This window comes from Nomascus leucogenys, chromosome 21 (assembly GCF_006542625.1).
Source record: "Nomascus leucogenys isolate Asia chromosome 21, Asia_NLE_v1, whole genome shotgun sequence".
NCBI classification, from domain to species: domain Eukaryota; kingdom Metazoa; phylum Chordata; class Mammalia; order Primates; family Hylobatidae; genus Nomascus; species Nomascus leucogenys.
In genome coordinates, this window is record NC_044401.1 from 30770804 (window position 1) to 30789671 (window position 18868).

At 33.7% G+C, this 18868-nt stretch overlaps 1 protein-coding gene across 2 annotated transcripts; it reads left to right on the plus strand.

The window, feature by feature from the left end:
• The first annotated feature begins 1293 nt into the window (after positions 1–1293).
• POU1F1 (POU class 1 homeobox 1) lies at positions 1294–18617 on the plus strand. Of its 2 annotated transcripts, none has more exons than XM_003255136.4 (6): positions 1294–1560; positions 4481–4552; positions 13905–14129; positions 16166–16330; positions 17083–17143; positions 18267–18617. In XM_003255136.4, exons 1-6 carry the CDS (start codon positions 1419–1421, stop codon positions 18475–18477), a joined length of 876 nt encoding a protein of 291 aa, XP_003255184.2. In that variant the 5' UTR covers positions 1294–1418; the 3' UTR covers positions 18478–18617. The 2 variants fall into 2 exon arrangements, with proteins under 2 accessions (XP_003255184.2, XP_003255185.2); XM_003255137.3 differs by having other exon boundaries at positions 1419–1560; positions 4403–4552; positions 18267–18477.
• The last annotated feature ends 251 nt before the right edge of the window (positions 18618–18868 follow it).

Genomic DNA, 18868 nt, shown 5'->3' on the forward strand with positions numbered 1-18868 from the left:
TCCATATCTAATGATTTAGGCAAGCTTTTACATATTTTCCTTCAAAATATGAGCTGCTTACTGACAAAGTGTTCAAGTTTTTGAAAATGTCGTATCAATATTAATATTAAATTTGACACAAAGCAACCAATTCCAAATTATCTTAAAACGTTCCATAGTACAAAATTAGTGTCTACTCACATCAATAATATCTATTCCTGTTCGGTTACTTCTATTTGCTATATTACCTTAATATACAATACATAAATAGTATTTCATTTACTCATTATATACTCATAAATCATGATCATTATAAAATTTTGATGCTGATATTTATCTTTGAAATAGTTGGCTGTAGCATATTATTTTTTTCATTCTCATATAAAGTCAATATATTTTGTGTGAGAAGTTTGCATCTAGTTAGGAACTACCATGATTATCTCAGGCTTTGTGGCAGAACCACCAAGATCTCAGCCTCTGGCAGAGTCTAGCTTCGTGAGAATGGCAAGGTACACAACTCACATAGATGTGAGATTTGCATGACATAACTGTATAAATACCTAGAATACTGTCAGCATCTAGTAACAGCTTACTAAATGCTGGGTTCTTGAAGAGTGAATTGAAATCGAGGTAAAGACACAATTACCCATATCTTATTTGTATTTAACTTTGGTGCAATAGTGATTGTGGTTCTTGCCATTAATGCAATCACTTTTGCACCAACCTATCACTACTACATTTTATCCAATTTTTTTCTATTTTCCACTTGTAGTAAAACTTACATTGGTTGTCATAGTTTTTAAAAGCTGTGCATTGTTGAGTATGAATCATTAATTCACAACATATTTTCTCATATTTAGTATTATATGCTTCTCTCAATATAATCTTAAATATTGTTTCTTAAAATTATGTATAATAGTATGCACTTCTTTTGTTTCATGTTTTATCGCAGATTTAATGAGAAGTTGTTTTAAAAAATCTCATATTTATACATTTGCAATTGTGTTAGTAGCAAAAATATACCTACTATTTTTCAATTGATTGTGGCATTATTTTTTTGAGGGATGTGTTTTCAAAATTGTTGATTCCTTTCTAAAAGGTCTGAACTACTGAAGTTGTCAAATAAGGTTTCAGATTTCTCCCTTCCCCTCCATCTATACCCCAGAATCAGCTTCCTTCTCTGCCATGGATTATGTTTGGGGTAAAAAAGGAAGACGGTTCAGATTGATAAAGCAATACTCCTGGGAAAAGACTATTAACATGTATAAAGGGATTTCCTTGCAATATAAATACTAGCGCGCACCCTCCTGGTGCCTCAGAGCCTTCCTGATGTATATATGCAGGTAGTGAGAATTGAATCGGCCCTTTGAGACAGTAGTATAATAAAACTCTGATTTGGGGAGCAGCAGTTCTCCTTATTTTTCTACTCTCTTGTGGGAATGAGTTGCCAAGCTTTTACTTCGGCTGATACCTTTATACCTCTGAATTCTGACGCCTCTGCAACTCTGCCTCTGATAATGCATCACAGTGCTGCCGAGTGTCTACCAGTCTCCAACCATGCCACCAATGTGATGTCTACAGGTACTGACTCCTTTGACAGTTTACATATGACCGGGCCTAAGGATTTCAGAAGGAATGCTTTGAATCTTGATAATTAATAATCTCTTTGCATCTTTCATTTTACCCCTCCAATTTAATTTGTTTTAAGTGAAGTAAGCATTAAGCATATGGAAAAAGCCAACAGGCCAAATAATTTTTTAAAGAAATATTAGCAAGTGTAGTAACTTCAATCATTGTTGGCTTTGTTATAAGGAAGAAAATATGTTTTCTACATAAGAAAAGAATGAACTTGGACATTTTAAATCTAAAAACCATTTTAATGGAAATATTTATAGAATAAGGAGCAAATGAAATGAATATTATAAAATAACATAATATTTAAAAGGTGCTACTTCTTTATCTTAAAGATTTATTCGGTTGTTAAATTACATTTACTACTTTCTAAAAACAGCTATAAACCTTATATTAAACACAGCAGAACAATCTGCATATCAACAACAATGGATTTCATAGAATAAAATAACTGAGTTTTAATTAACATATTTTTAACATAAGATACAGAAAATATAGCAAGAAATAACATGGCATTTAAAGCCCATTAACTAAGGTAAATTTGCTCAAGATTGCGTTCTGAAGAGACTTACTTCACTTCTAAATAAGTTTTAACATTTATCTCACATAACTTTTTAAAACAAAAATTAAACTTCAGAATTCAAAGGCTCAACACGATCAGCCAAATACGTATGTTTTGCCAATGTGTTCATTCTTCATGCAGTAACAAAGTGCTTTAGAGTTGATTTACAAATGAACAAAGGCTTGAATTGAGTAAATTTCTTCCATTGAATAGCAATATAATATTCACTTTCCATTTGTTTTAAATGCAATTTGTCTTATATTTAGGAATGAAATTATATACATTTAGAAATCAAAATTTGAGTTGATACATTATTCTGATTTGGAGGATTTAAGCTCTACCTTTTATTATTATTAAGCACTTTCTAAATATATGCGTAAGTTTGGCACCAATCTTCTGCTGGATTTTAAAGAATCTAGAGGTCAGATATTTAGACTTTAGTAAAATCATCTAAGGTAGAGATTTTTCACTATTACCTTTTAAATTAAATTTCAGGAATCTGCCAAAGATTTCTGTAATTTAATTTAAAGAGTAATACAGGAAGTATCCTCCAACGTAATTTTTGGAGAAGATAATGAAGAGTTTTTATCAAACATATGTGCTATAAATAAATCTAAGCAATTACCACATAGCTAATCATATATTTTAAATAGTAGGTCATCCTATAGATTGAGAATAATGAGAATAATACATTATTTCTGTGTTTGAAGATAATTTGGCCAGCAGGAAAATAAAATTCAGAATTGAGGTAATAATCTAGTAAACTCTAATTTTATGCTCAAAATGCTATTTATTTACTTTAAAATAAGTAACAATTTATTTAGTAAATTAGCCTATCCTGTATTTAACTTCCTAAAATCTGAAAAGCAAAAATTATTTAAGCCTTAAAGTTAAAAAAGAACTATAACTAATAAAAGTGACCTACAAATGTTTTAAATGATAATAGCATTGATTTATAATTCTTTAATGAAATTTTAATCATATGCATCTAATTGTCTAAGGAACTATTCTAGAAACACTGACTTAATGGGAACACTTGAGTATTAAATGTGTTTAATGATAATTTGTTTAATTTTGGAATGCACAGTAATGCATTATATGTAATCATTATATTGCAAAATAACTTTAGTTATTTTGACTTATTAGTTATAAAATAAAAATGTATACAGATTTTTAAAAATTAAAGATTTTTTCTATTTTAAAATAATATATTTTACTTCATGAAGAGAAGGCATGTCTTTAATCACTAGTTTGTATGTTGGTATTCTCAAAGGATTCTAACTGTACTTTATAATATCTCATTTATTCAAGAAGATAGTTATAGTTATGAAAATTGACCAATATATTCAGAATACGAAGGAAAAATTGAGAAAATAAAATATATAAGGAAATATTGGTTTTATTGTCAATATTTTGTGCTCCTTGTCAACTTGATGATTTGTGTTTAAAATTTGATAAAAGTCTAATAATTCCAATTTACTTTCAAAATACACATTGATTTCCTGAAGCATATAACCATTTATGAATGGTTATGTTTATATACGGCTTTATGGATTTATGGATATTAATTCACTCAATGAATGAACTTATTTTTTGACCAGCTTTATCATTAGAATGGTTGTATCAATTGTGTGTATGCAGACAACTAACAACCTCATGGTTTCATCATCAAAATAAATAGATCATATATTGTTACAGGTTTTTAATAGCACTCTGAATGTGGTGAGATTTTTATGATTGTATCTAATAAAAGGCTAGTTGCTCTGCCATTTACACTTTGATGAAACAAATTTGTTAGACAAATAAGCAAAAATACACTGTTCAAGAGTTAATTTCTGTATTCATTCATACAGAGTGCTTTATAATACCATGCAACACAAGAATTTTAAAGGACTATTCTTCTAGTTGGTGAGTTGCAATGTCTGCATTGAACAGAACCAACGAGAATTCTGCAACTCCCGAAGACCAAGGTCTAAACTGGTCAGTCACCCCTTCATGGGGCACTCGTAGCCATAGCACAGAGCACAGGATAATTAATGAAATCCCTTTTGATGATTTATTATCTCGTTACATGAGATGAACTTTGATCCCCCCTAATTTTAACCTACTCATCAGAGAACTTACCCAGAATGAGAAAAACATATTGGCATATAACTTAAAGAACCACATGAATGTGTATTTTTGAAATAAAACGAATGTCTCTTGAACCCTTATACATTTTCTTACCAGTCCCATCTATTTTGTCTTTGATCCAAACTCCTAAATGTTTGTGCACACATTTCTCGGTGACAACGTTGGGAAACACAGCAACGGGACTTCATTATTCTGTTCCTTCCTGTCATTATGGAAACCAGCCATCAACCTATGGAGTGATGGCAGGTAAGAAAAGTTGTCTTTTACGTGTTATTGAATTTGGGGACACTTAGATGGATTTTCTGGGCCTGAAAGAATTGTGATCAGAGTGTGACATGAAATTCGATTTCTTTTTTTTTTTATTCACAAAAGTCAAACATTAAAAAAAATTTATTTATACAATGTTAAGCATGTTTCTCTCTGTATGTTTGCCACTTTGTATATATGGCCTGGATATTCTTTCTTTATTATTATTATTATTATTATTATACTTTAAGTTTTAGGGTACATGTGCACAAAGTGCAGGTTTGTTACATATGTATCCATGTGCCATATTGGTGTGCTGCACCCATTAACTCGTCATTTAGCATTAGGTGTACCTCCTAACGCTATCCCTCCCCCCTCCCCCCACCCCACGACAGTCCCCAGAGTGTGATGTTCCCCACCCTGTGTCCATGTGTTCTCATTGTTCAATTCCCACCTATGAGTGAGAACATGCGGCGTTTGGTTTTTTGAACTTGCCATAGTTTACTGAGAATGATGATTTCCAGTTTCATCCATGTCCCTACAAAGGACATGAACTCATCACTTTTTATGGCTGCATAGTATTCCATGGTGTATATGTGCCACATTTTCTTAATCCAGTCTATCATTATTGGACATTTGGGTTGGTTCCAAGACTTTGCTATTAACTTTGAAAATTACTGTTAAAAATCACCACTTCTTGTTTCCTGCTCTATGACACCCACAGAGACCATAGGGGTTATACCTAATTTCCCTACTTACATATCCCTGAACTGCTGTGCTTCTTGAGTTTGCTTTGTATGGTTTTTATTCAAATTCACTATTGTCAAACTGTTAGTTGTAACATGATGCTATTGGTAGGCTTATCTTCACTAAAAGTATAGTAGCTACTAGACTCATGTGGCTATTTAAATTTAAATGTAAACTAAGTAAAATAAAATAAGATTTCAAATTCAGTTTCTCAGTTGCCCTTGCTACATTTCAAGTGCTCAATAACCACATGTGGCTAGCGACTCCCATATCAGACAGCACAGGTTTACAGAACACCCCCGCCCATCATTATATTTCTTCTGGACATTTGGTCCATAAACATAAATAAGACATTGATTGAAGCTAAGAGTGATTGGCAAGGGCTTTAGTGATAGCTGTTTCAGGCTTTAGCAGCCCTTTCTGTATTGCTTCTGAGTGAGTCTTCACTGAGATGGAAATCATTTGAAGTTACATACTTTTCTCCTATAGATAAGTGAAGTATGACTGTATCAAGTATAGGTACCTGTTTATTGATCCTTCTATAAAGGCATTGAAGCACAGTTTTTGAGGAATGGTCAGATCTGGCTTATGAGATCTATTCATCAAAAATTCTTGCTTAATTTCATGGCATGGCCACATAAGATTTTAATTATTTTTAAAAAGTGCGCAGTTTTATTATGCACAGGATTTTCATTTGTTGGTTTATTGTTAAAGAAATTCTTTGATATTTTATACTTATTACTACAGCAGGAAAAGAACTCTTATTGATGACAAACTAAAACTGTGTGAGTAAATGTGTGTGTGCATGTGCATGGGGTGTATGTGTGTGATACTGAGGGAGAAACTGTGGATAAAAGAATCACTTATTAGGGAAATCTTTTCTAATTGACTTGTGTTTTGTTATGATCCAGATAAGCAGTAAAAAAAAAAAAAACCTAAACAAATATTGATTTATTCCTATAATTTTCAAGTAAAATGGAGCAAATAGTTTAATTTTAATTAAATTGTTTAATCTTTGATGTCTCAAAATTTGTCCATGTAAGACTAAATAGAACATTAAAACTTTAAAATAATAATCCAGAAAAATATTAGCTTCTCCTACATTCTATCAAGCAACATTCTGAATAAACCAGCAGCCTAACATTTATAGTTAAATGAAGACTGGTGTTCTTAACAATGACCTGTAAATCCTGACGTCTTTTTTTAAAAATTAAGAAATAAAGCCGTATTTTTTGCTTCCTCTCTGAAAATTGATTATTTATGATCAACATGCTTAATTAGTATTCCTGGTTAATGAGAATAGCGCTCCTCAATGATGAACTACTGTCATTATAAAATAGTAAAATAAACGCGTTTAGCTACTGGAGGTGCGGGTGGAATGCTTTCTGTGGCCTTTACAACATTTTGATTATGAGACAGGAAATGACGAACACATGCTGCTGTTTCCTGGCAGAAGGACCTTACAGTTCGTTTACAGGAACCCCCAGGAACCAAGGTACATTGTTAGTTTCTCTCTTAACCCAGCACAGAGGCAGTCCCTGCCAGTTGATTGAGGTTGGCACCAAGATTAAAACCAGTCACAGACCAGCGGCCAATAATCTCTTGCCCAAATACCTTCAGATAGTTTTTGCTACCACCTCCCACCCCGCCAAATCAAAGAGGGCCACCGCTGGCCTTCGGAGATTGCAGCTGGCCTCAGAATTCTAACACCCTTCCTGCTTCCAGGACTGGAGTCAACATGCCAGTGTTCACGTTGAGAGTGTTGGCAGCTCATGTCTTTCTGATCCAAGTTTCCTCCAGCACGAACTCAGCAAACCCACTTCCATGAACCTCTTCCTCATTTCAATTAAAATGTAAAGACCCCTGGAAGAGCCTTTCAAAACGATTCAAAAACCTGATTTAGTGACATCAAGAGCAGAAGACTTACACCAAGGTTTGGAGCTATCACTGTGGTCTTAAAATTAAATATATTCTGTGACTGAAAGAGAAACTCACTATCACAAGCACAAAGATATTTGAATATTTTTTAGAGGGATCGTTAAATCCCTCTCAAAAATTTTGTGAAAATGTGATATGCTTTAAATGTCAGGATGTCTATACTGGGACATAATTTAGTATTAGCATTTGCTTCACGAGAGATTAGATCTTAGAGAATCTGAACTCTCCTGCCTTTATCCCCAGTAAAGCTGCATAAATTGAGTTACAAAATACAGCAATTCAGAAATAAGAGAGAAAAGGTAAATAAGAGACAAATGTATAAAGTACACAATAGAAACCTGATTATGTCATTTGAATTTTCTGAGACGTCTTAAGGCATTAATCAAATCAGCCACTTCCACGCAATCCACAGAAGTGTCTTAACAACAACAAGGACACGGTGTCACATACTCTATATAAAAGTGAAGCTACAGAAAGAACTATATTTCTAAAATATGTGAAATTACTTTATTTTCATATGGCTATTTCATTACCCATACTCTGATGCTTACATTTAGTTTGAGCATTTCATTAAATTAATAGCTCACAGGAAAAGAAGAGCTATAACTGATATTTTGTCAGGTTGGTAGGTAGAATTTTAATGATCAGATGAATCCACTGTACCTAATAGTCCAGGTGCAGGCAAAATAAAGAGAATGACTAATTGGGAGTAATGAATTATCCATGCCACTAACTAATTACTAACATTGTTCAGGTGATTAACACCTCTGAGTTTCAGTCTCTTCGTATCTAAGTTGTGGTGGGTACTACACCTCTATTGCGGTTGAGTAGTAGCAAATTTGTGTCAGCTCAAAATGATTTCTCTTTTGACCTTCTCTTCACATACTCTTGCCACTAAATTCCTTCTGTCTTTTCACTCCTGAGAACTTAGAGAATTCAAATCAACACCTTACAGTACAAATCATAGAAAACCGAGAATTACAGATGCTGTTCAAAGTCTCTCCTAGATAAACACAAAACAAAACAAAATATCAAAAAAAAGTTCTCAAAACTCTGACTCTTGGGTTTCTGAGATTGTTTCTGTTCTCCAGTATCTGAAGCAGAGTACAATTCAGGATACAAGCTCAATGGGGGTTCACCCTTTCCACCGTCCTGTGGAAACAGCAAATCAACCTCACTGTAATGAATGAATTAAACCCACCAACTTTACATGATATAGTGGCCAAACCAAGAAGTAGTGTGAAAGTCCTTACTTTAAAAATTAATTTCAAGGAGAAAACAAAACAAAACAAAAAAGCTTGTTTAAGTCCCAAGAGTTTGGGACTTAAGATGATGAGCATCCAGTTCTTTTGGATGAGAAGTGGATATTAAAAAAAAAGATTGTTATGGCTGAAAATATTCTCACTGCCTGGGCTAATACAGAAGAAAACGGAAATCAGCCTGGCAATTGACAGGGGGAAATAGTCTATTTTGGAACCCATCTTTTCATTTTTTGAAATTTGAAATTTTTTTTTCTTAATTTACTTATTTTGTTTCATTCTTTGTTTTATTTGGCCCTAAATTGTTCTGGTTGTAACAACTTTAAGGAAACAAGTAATTCTGAAGTTCTTTGGTTCCGCATCATGAAAGGTCTTTTGGTAGGAGTAACATGACGTATTTTCACTTCCAGACTAGGGGTTGGCAACCCTTTTCTGTAAAGAACCAGACAGTAAATATCTCAACCTTTCTAGTTTTTGTTGCAACTATTCAACTCTGTCATTGTAGCAGGAAAGCAGTCACAGGCTGTATGTAAAGAAACAGGCATTTCAAATTAAACTGAATTTACAAACACAGGCAATGGGCCCCTGTTGCACACGGATAGGATTCACCAGTGCACAAAAGTGAAAAGATCACGGTGGAAGTTTATAATTTCCTTTGAATTTTTATGCCTAACACAGGGGACTATACGGAAATATTCAGATACAAGTTCCCGTGCATAAGCCAGATCTGCCCATTCCTCAAAAACTGTGCTTCAATGCTTTTATAGAAGGATCAATAAACATGCACAGCAGGGTGGCGTATTTTACTCTGTCCCTCTGCTTCCCCTGTTTGTTTTTTTAAGGCATCAAGGCAGTAACCTGAGATGATGTTGTCAGCTAACCACATGCTGCAAAGATCAATTTGCCCCATGCTATGGTACATTGAGTCAGCGCCTAGTAAGGCAGCCCTATCTCTGACCCCCATCGCCTGCTTTAAAAGATTTACCTCTGTTCTTCTCCCTCCTCTGTCATACAGAATGCATACACAGCAATTTAGAAAGGCTCTGGTGAATTAATCTTCAATGTGAACATGTATTTGGAACTACAGTGTGCAAACACTTCCGAGCTATGTGTGTGCGTGCTGTCCAGGCCTCAAGATAATTTTTCTTTATCCATGTTTCAGAAAATGTTGATGAGACCTCTGTTGCACATGACTCACAACATCTTTTATCTTATTCCTACTTTTTTCAGTAATCTAGATTTTAAAAATATTTGAAAAACACGTTGCTATACATATCATCCCAATCACTCTCCACACTCCCCCAAATGCACGCTCAGATGCTAGAAACAGAAGTTAGTTTGGCTTTTCTTTTAAATTGTTGTGATGAAATTCTGTGTGAAGTTAGTTCCAGGAAATCTGTGACCTTGCAGATAATTGTAGATACTTTCATATAATGAAAAATAAAAGTGAGCCGGGTGCAGTGGCTCACAACTGTAATCCCAGCACTTTGGGAGGCTGAGGCCAGCAGATCACCTGAGGTCAGGAGTTCGAGACTAGCCTGGCCAATATGGTGAAACTCTGTCTCTAAATAAAAAATTATAAATAAAAAATAAATTAAAAAATACAAAAATTAGCCGGATGTGGTGGCAGGCGCCTGTAGTCCCAGCTACTCGGGAGGCTGAGGCAGGAGAATTGCTTGAAGCTAGGTTTCAGTGAGCCGAGATGGCGCCACTGCACTCCAGCCTAGGGAACAAGAGCAAGACGCTGTCTCAAAAAACAAAAAAAAAAAAAAAAGGGAAAGGGAAAAAAATAACAAATGTATCACACGTCACATTTTCCTTCTTGTTCTGGATGCCAAACCTTGGAGCATGGTATTTTCTGTGTACTTTTCATGGATTCCATTCAAATTTGTTTTCTGCGTGTCCACTTTCCCAGAGTACTTACAATGTATAAACTACCTTTCAATTTTTGTGGCTGGGTTCTGTGGCTTATACCTATAATCCTAGCACTTTAGGAAGCTGTGGCTGGAGGACTGCTTGAAGCCAGGAGTTTTGAGACGAGCCTGGGCAACATAGTGAGATCCCGTCTGTGCAAAAAATTTAAAAAATTAGACAAGCATGGCGGTGCATGCCTGTAGATTCCACTTAGGATGCTGAGGTGGGAGGATGGCTTGAGGCCGGGAATTTGAGACTGCAGTGAGCTATGATTTTACCACTGCACTCCAGTCTAGGAGACAGAGTGAGACCCCATCTCTAAAAATAAAGAATAAATAAGCAAACAAACAAATAAACAATTCTATGGAAACAGGGATGACACACTTTGTATATATTTTCTTGTAATATTTTTGTGGAACAGTGTTTGTTTAGTATAGCCAAAGGTATTTAAATGCAGAGAAAACCTTTTAAAGAGAAGTTATTTAATTTACCTGAGTATAGACTGCCTGGAGAATGAACCGGGCAATTATTTTGATGTGGCTTACTGCAATGCTTATTAGACTTTAGTTCTGATTTAAACTGCAAAGTTAATTCATTGGGCACTGGAGGCAAGTTATTTACTTTCTTTCTACTTAAATTTTCTCCACTGTAAATTATGGGGAAAAATATATATCTTTCCTGATTCATTTTTTGTATAAGGATAAAGATGATGACAAATGTGAAATTAACACGATGCAAAGTGTTGCATAGAAGATTTGTAGCAGTACAAATCAGCAAGAGATCAGCAAGAGATTATGATCAGCAAGAGAAATTGAAAATAATAATAAAATTTGATAACAAATTTAGACCTTTTAGTATGCGTATGTAAAAAACACACAAATTGTTTATATAAAATAAACATAATTTGACATAGGTTAAATGAGTTATCTAAAGGGTCTTAAAATATGTTAAATGTACAAAATCTAACAGTAGCCTGGCTTTTCTTTGTACTCTTTCTCAGGGTATTTTATCATTAAATGTATTAAGTGATACCTGATGGACCTAAATCATGAAAGAAGTGAAAGTTTTATAAATATATGTGAGAATCAATTCTGAAAGCATAAGCACAAAAGTCTTCAGATAAACATCAGATTAAATAGATGCTAACATAAATGTCACCAGTTTTCTTTTACATCTATTAGTGCTTCTTTTAATTTAGCTGAAAATTAAAATTAATAAAAAGCTAAAAATGAACCCCACGGCAATAAACATTTTCAAGAAAAGCTATATAATAAAAGAAAAGTTGGTAAAATTGCTTTTAAAAATGTGCTCTGATCAAGATGCCACACAATAAAGCATAAAATGGATAGTTAACTGACTTTTACAAAAGTAAACCTGGATAATTTTGGTTTGTAAAAGTAGCAGGAATTTTTTAAAGACAAAAATAGTTTCTTTCACATCTTTTTCCCAGCTTTAGAGCAGACAAATTTATTTTATGCTAATTTGTTTAATCTCTCATTTGTATGTTTACTTTGTTTTAGAAAAATAATATACCCTATTAGATGGGGTGCACTTTATAATTACATATTTTTATATAAAAAATATAAACCAACAATTTGCTGAGTTACAGTATTCTTTGCTCATTCCATATTGATATATTAATGTAAGATTTATGTATTCTGGAAAATATATTATTACTCATGTCTTTGGTTTGAGAATGCATGAACTCTTGATGCATTTTTTTCCAGCAAGTTTCTAAGAATAATTATTGCATGTATTCCATAGTAATTTATTTTAAAATATTTATATGTATAAGAAAATGATTAATTACTCAATATTTTTATATAAAAATGTCTTGCTTATACAATCATCCTTCCATATATGTGGCACATTAGTTCCAGGACCCCCAAGGATACCGAAATCTTCGGATGCTCAAGTCCCTGGTATAAAACGGTGTAGTGTTTGCATGTAACCTAGCCACATCCTCTGCTTTAAGTCATCTCCAGATTACTTATAATATCTAAATCAATGTAAATGCTATGTAAATAATTGTCATACTGTGTTGGGTTTTTTATTTGTATCATTTTTATTCTTGTGTTGTTATTTTTTACTTTATTTTTTAAGTGTATTTAATTCACGGTTGCATCAATCCATGAAGGCAGAACCCATGGATATGGAAGGCACACTACACATGTCATTTAATATAAATTGAAGTAGAATCTTTGTCGATAAAAATTGTAATGTATTGATAAAGAAAACAAGAAACAAAATGTGTTGGAATTTGGCTTATACACTGTCTTCTCACCTATAGTTCCCAACTAAGATAGACTCTTCCAATGAAAAAGGAAATCTGGAAGCAACTGTGTAATAATTTCAGACCTTTTTACATTTTTTGTGATTTAACATATCCACTCAATAGAGTCAATGCTTTATCATTTATGGGTAATTACTTATCATATATAAAGTTGCAAGCTTTCTAGCTTCTTATCTTTGCTTTTCCTTAAATAATAATCAAGAAATTATTCTATTATATTGTATATTTTTCAAGAAATCTTGTTAGTGACTTTTTAATAGAACTTTTTTTTTTTTTTTTTTTGAGACGGAGTCTGAGATCTCGGCTCACTGCAAGCTCCGCCTCCCGGGTTCATGCCATTCTCCTGCCTCAGCCTCCCGCGTAGCTGGGACTACAGGCGCCCGCCACCTCGCCTGGCTAATTTTTTGTATTTTTAATAGAGATGGGGTTTCACCGTGTTAGCCAGGATGGTCTCGATTTCCTGACCTCGTGATCCGCCGGCCTTGGCCTCCCACAAGAGTGAGCCACCACGCCCGGCCATTTAATAGAACTTTTAAGGTTACCTTTTGTTAATATTTAATCACTCCTCAAGCCTATTTAGCCAAATTAATATATTTTATTTTCTCATTCTTCTCTTTCTGCCTGCCTTCATTTAATTAAAAAAGATGTGATTATTTCCTAATAAAATCAAGTTTTTACTGATTAAATAGTGGGGTGTTTTTATACTGTGAGATCAATTTCCCAATCACAAGAAAACTTCTCAGCATAACACTTAGCCGAAGCATTTAGTGCCATGATTACAACAAACATCACCCATTATTTATTCAGTGAATTAAGAAAACAGAGTTCAATGAATAGATTCGGGTGAGAGTTCAACCTCAGATTCCCAGGAATAGATGTCATTTAAGAGAAAAACATGATAGAAAATGTACACTTCTGAGAGAAGTTGTTTGTTTCTGTTTTAGTTATTCGCAGTCCCCTGCTTCTTTCCTTTAACCCTATCTTTGGTTTTGCTGCTCTGGAGAAGGTAGAAGATAAATAATCTCAATTCTGCTAAGCTACTTTGACTCCTTCTTTGGAAGACTGAATGTAAGGTAACCTTTTAAGTACTGAGACAGGCTACAGCAGAATAATGGGCTAAATCAGGCAAAACCCTTTCTTATATAGAAATAAGGAGAATTACAAATGGTCTTTTTCATTTTATTTCTTTGTTTACTCACAGGTAGTTTAACCCCTTGTCTTTATAAATTTCCTGACCACACCTTGAGTCATGGATTTCCTCCTATACACCAGCCTCTCCTGGCAGAGGACCCCACAGCTGCTGATTTCAAGCAGGAACTCAGGCGGAAAAGTAAATTGGTGGAAGAGCCAATAGACATGGATTCTCCAGAAATCAGAGAACTTGAAAAGTTTGCCAATGAATTTAAAGTGAGAAGAATTAAGTTAGGTATGTGCTTGTTAAAGGCAACAGGAAAAAGAACTTGGTTTGCAAATATTCATTGCTGTTAAATCTCTTACGTGTTGCTAAAAATATAAGATGATTCTCATTCTTCATCTCCACTGTGGATGTAGTTAGTTGTTATGGAAATCCTCCAAAAACTTTTGTTTTCTTATAATTTCTTACGAGCCTAAATACATAATTTTTAAATTAATAATACTCTTTCAAAATGTACTCACCTCAACATGAGTTTTGAAGTGCCCATTTTTATCTATATTTTATTTGAACTTTTGAATAGGCCGTACATTTATATGATTCAAAAGTGCAAAAGAGTATAAATGACATGTATCCCTTCTGCCTCCTTTTTCTGAATATCATTGTTGTTAGTTCCTTGTGTATCTTGTATGGATCTTGCTTCCATGTATCTACGTATTGTGCCAAACATATGTACTATTTCAAGTTTTCAGTAGTAATTTTTGTAGAGCTCCTTTTCCTCTGTGGAACTGTCAAGTTCCACTTTATGAATATACCGCAATTTATTTGACCAGCCCTCTACTGATAAAATTCAGGTGGTTTCTGATCTTTAGCTGTTAAAAACAATGCCACGATGATTAACCCTACGAATGTTATTTTGCACCCATATAAATATATGTGCAGGAAAAATGTTAGAAGCACAATTGCTTGATCAAAAGTATGTGTACTGGTAATTTTGATAGATGTTGTCAAACTGGTCTCTAGAGAAGGGATACCAAATTTTACCACCACTATGAGAAGCTTTTTCACCATCCTCAGGCTATATAAACTCCAAAATGGTATGAGTTTTTAAAATCTATTTCTTTTTGTTTTCTCCTTAATGATATCTCCAGCCTCTAGAAGAGTATAACTAGAACACAAAATAAATAAATGGTGGTTGAAGGAAAAAATACGCTGTTAATATTTTAGATCTTTGCAAATCAGACAGATCAAAGTGACATCTCACCGTTATTTCATTTAAAATTTCTTTTATTACGAGTGTAAAGTGTATTATTTAATGTGCTTAACAATCATTTATATTTCCTTTTCTGTGAACTATCTGTTCAGAGCCTTTGCTCATTTTCTACTGAAGTGTTTTTAAAATAAAACAACAATTGACTTTGGTTAAATTGCATAAAATTGTTTATATTTCTTAATGGATTGAAATAATAGTTCAAACCTCTGCACTTGCAGAATGAACCGTAGACAACTTAATAAAAATATTTATTGATGAGCATCATATGCAACCATTTTATACATATAGGTATATAGCCTTAGGTCCTGAAATAATATGTAGCTATTACATGTAATAAGCACAGCAGTAGGAATCTTTGTGAAATTCATTTTCAGTTTTCTATTTATATTACTGTGAATGCTTCAAATTATATGTTGATTATTTCAGCTGTACTCTAAAAATGTTTGGGACAAACAATAAGGATCATTAGTCTGAAGACAGAGGCATTACCAAAAACTATAAAATGGGCTCAGAGGTATACGCGAAATGTGTAATCATAGCCTCTTAATAAATATGATTTTAGGGAAAGTAGCATAATTCTTAGTTTTATTTATTACCCTTCAACAATATCATCGAATCTTTTAGAGTTGAAATAAAAATTTTATGATATTTAACCATATATTTTATGCATTACAGTTAATATATTAAAAATTTTTGAACATACATTGTTTGATATTTAACAATAATGATAAAAAAGCCGTAATTTTCAAGTGCCTTATAAAGTGTTTAGGATACACCTAAACACTGGCTAAGTATTATGAATGGCAGATGTTTCTATCTGAATTCTTTTGGTGACTAGATAAAAGCAACTTATTAACTAGAAGAAATATGTTTTGAAGTATTGGACAAGTACTTCAAAGTATAATGAATCTTACTAAATAATTCTGATTTGCCAAGAACATATAGTTAAAAAACAGTATGTAATAGTTGACAAAGATACACAGATTTGTGTGACAATGAACCAAAATTAACATTTTCTGGAAAGTTGGAGCTGATGGTCTTCATTGTCCCTTCACAGGATACACCCAGACAAATGTTGGGGAGGCCCTGGCAGCTGTGCATGGCTCTGAATTCAGTCAAACAACAATCTGCCGATTTGAGAATCTGCAGCTCAGCTTTAAAAATGCATGCAAACTGAAAGCAATATTATCCAAATGGCTGGAGGAAGCTGAGCAAGTAGGAGGTACTAAACTGTGTCTCTGAAGGCTGTGCTGTGTTTTAACCTAAAAATAATGGCTTCAATAGGTAGGATTAATGCTAAAGCAGGAGGTTTGAGGGGTTTTTTTCCTCCTTTTCTCTTTGAGATGAAAAATAAACATTTTGTTATATCACGCTAAAACCAACGTCAAAAAAGGAAAGGCGATGTAAGTGTGGAAATAAATTTATTGAGGAGAGAATAACCTATATAAGGAAAGCTTACAACATAAGTTGGCATCAGCATGAAGGGGTAAAATGCTTATTTTTTTACACATCCATTTTTTTCCTCTGTTTTATACTAGAGAAATTATATATGAATCACATTTGTATCCTAATATTAGTGTACACAAAACATTTGCACACACCAGTCTTCCAAGTAAATAATATAAGCAATTGCTAGATATGCAACTTAATGAGATAAAATTATCTACTCATACAAATGTCAGGGCTTGATAAAGAGTGAGGTTTGAGAGTATTTACAGCAAGCATTCCAACAAAAGTAAAGTGAGGATGTTATTTGTAGAAAGTGTCTTCACAAGGTTAATATTTATTTCTGTGTTGAGATTTTTCTCTATGGTCTGTACTAGAAAATGACTTAGACTGCAAAAATTTAAGACAAAAATGTTGGCATTTTTATTTTGCATTGTTTTATGAAGAAAATTTGAAATCCAAATCAGATAGTTTTTTTATAAAAAGTCTACTTTGTGTTTGTAATTATCTCTCTTTTCCACATTATAGCTTTGTACAATGAAAAGGTGGGAGCGAATGAAAGGAAAAGAAAACGAAGAACAACTATAAGGTATTCTTTATATTAAAAGTTACTAGGGGACAAAACTGGTATTTTATAAATGGAATGAGTATTTGAGTGTAATGCAGGTGTAACATAACATATAAATGTAAGGTGAATTGGGAGGCCAAGGCGGGCCTGAGGTCAGGAGCTCGAGACCAGTCTGGCCAACATGGTGAAACTCTGTCTCTACTAAAAATATAAAATTTAGCCGGGCATAGTGGCAGGTGCCTATAATCCCAGCTACTCAGGAGGCTGAGGCAGGAGAATGGCTTGAACCCGGGAGGCGGAGGTTGCAGTGATCTGAGATTGCGCCACTGCACTCCAGCCTGGGCAACAGAGCGAGACTCCGTCTCAAAATAAATAAATAAATAATAATAATAATAATGTAATAACTTGATTGTGAGAAATGGAGAGCTAATACTTTTTAACATTTGATGGAAAATTATGTATTGTTTGATTCAAGAACACTTTTGCTCCAAAATTTTGAATACAAACAGAAAGAAAACAATACTTTCTAAGAGACTGGCCATATCTTCTCCCCTTTTAGCTATAACTTACTGCTCTGGCAATGTAGTATCCATGGTGTCTATAGTATTTAAAAATGTGACACTAGTAATCAGTGTTTCGGTCTCTTAAAGTTCAACATGACCTCTTGCATTTCAACCCAGAAAGATTGTTCATTGATCTTTTTGTAGTTTCTGTGAGACATGCTTAGGAAATACTAAAAGACAGGTTTTGTTTTGGTCAGTTGTTTACTAGAGATTTCCTTTATCGTAAACAGCCCTAAATGATTTTGGGGATGTATTTAGAAATGTCTAGGAAACGGTTCATTTTCTTTTCAAGAACTTAGTGCCCTCTGGTGGCACAAAGTGGGAAAAACATAGAAAGCCTGAGTCCCCTACTTAATTCTTTCTGTGACTCTTGTGTAACTCTACCTTACATAAGACAAAACATCTACATATTTAACACCTTATACATTTGTCCTTGTTAAAGTGTCTTGCAAGTGTGTTCAGAGTTTTTAAGTTTCCTTTTCATGTTAATATTTAGGAAATTCAACCTACCTTAATTTTGATCTGCCAAAAACTTCACTAAAAACAACATAATTTCACCCCCTATGTCCACCCCACCCCAGCATTGCTGCTAAAGATGCTCTGGAGAGACACTTTGGAGAACAGAATAAACCTTCTTCTCAAGAGATCATGAGGATGGCTGAAGAACTGAATCTGGAGAAAGAAGTAGTAAGAGTTTGGTTTTGCAACCGGAGGCAGAGAGAAAAACGGGTGAAAACAAGTCTGAATCAGAGTTTATTTTCTATTTCTAAGGAACATCTTGAGTGCAGATAAGATTTTTCTGTTGTATAATAGCCCTTTTTTTTTTCCTGTTTCATTCCTTTCTCTTCCTCAACAAAAACAGAAATTAGTTGGTTGACTTAGAATCATTTTATATCAATAGCTTTTACAGAAGCTTACTTTTCCATTTTTTTAAAAAAGAAACCAACAATTTAAATTATATTGATGTTATTTACTTAAAATAATTATCCCCTGAAGCCACATTATCCATTTTAAGCCAAATATATTAACAGTAATGATCTCTCCGTCTCTCCCTCTCTTACACACACACACACACACACACACACACACACACACACAAACATAGAGTGTGCATATGGGTTTATAGGTTCCTTTTCCAAACATGTTTATTAGCTTTTTAACATTTAAGTGAGTAACGACACAT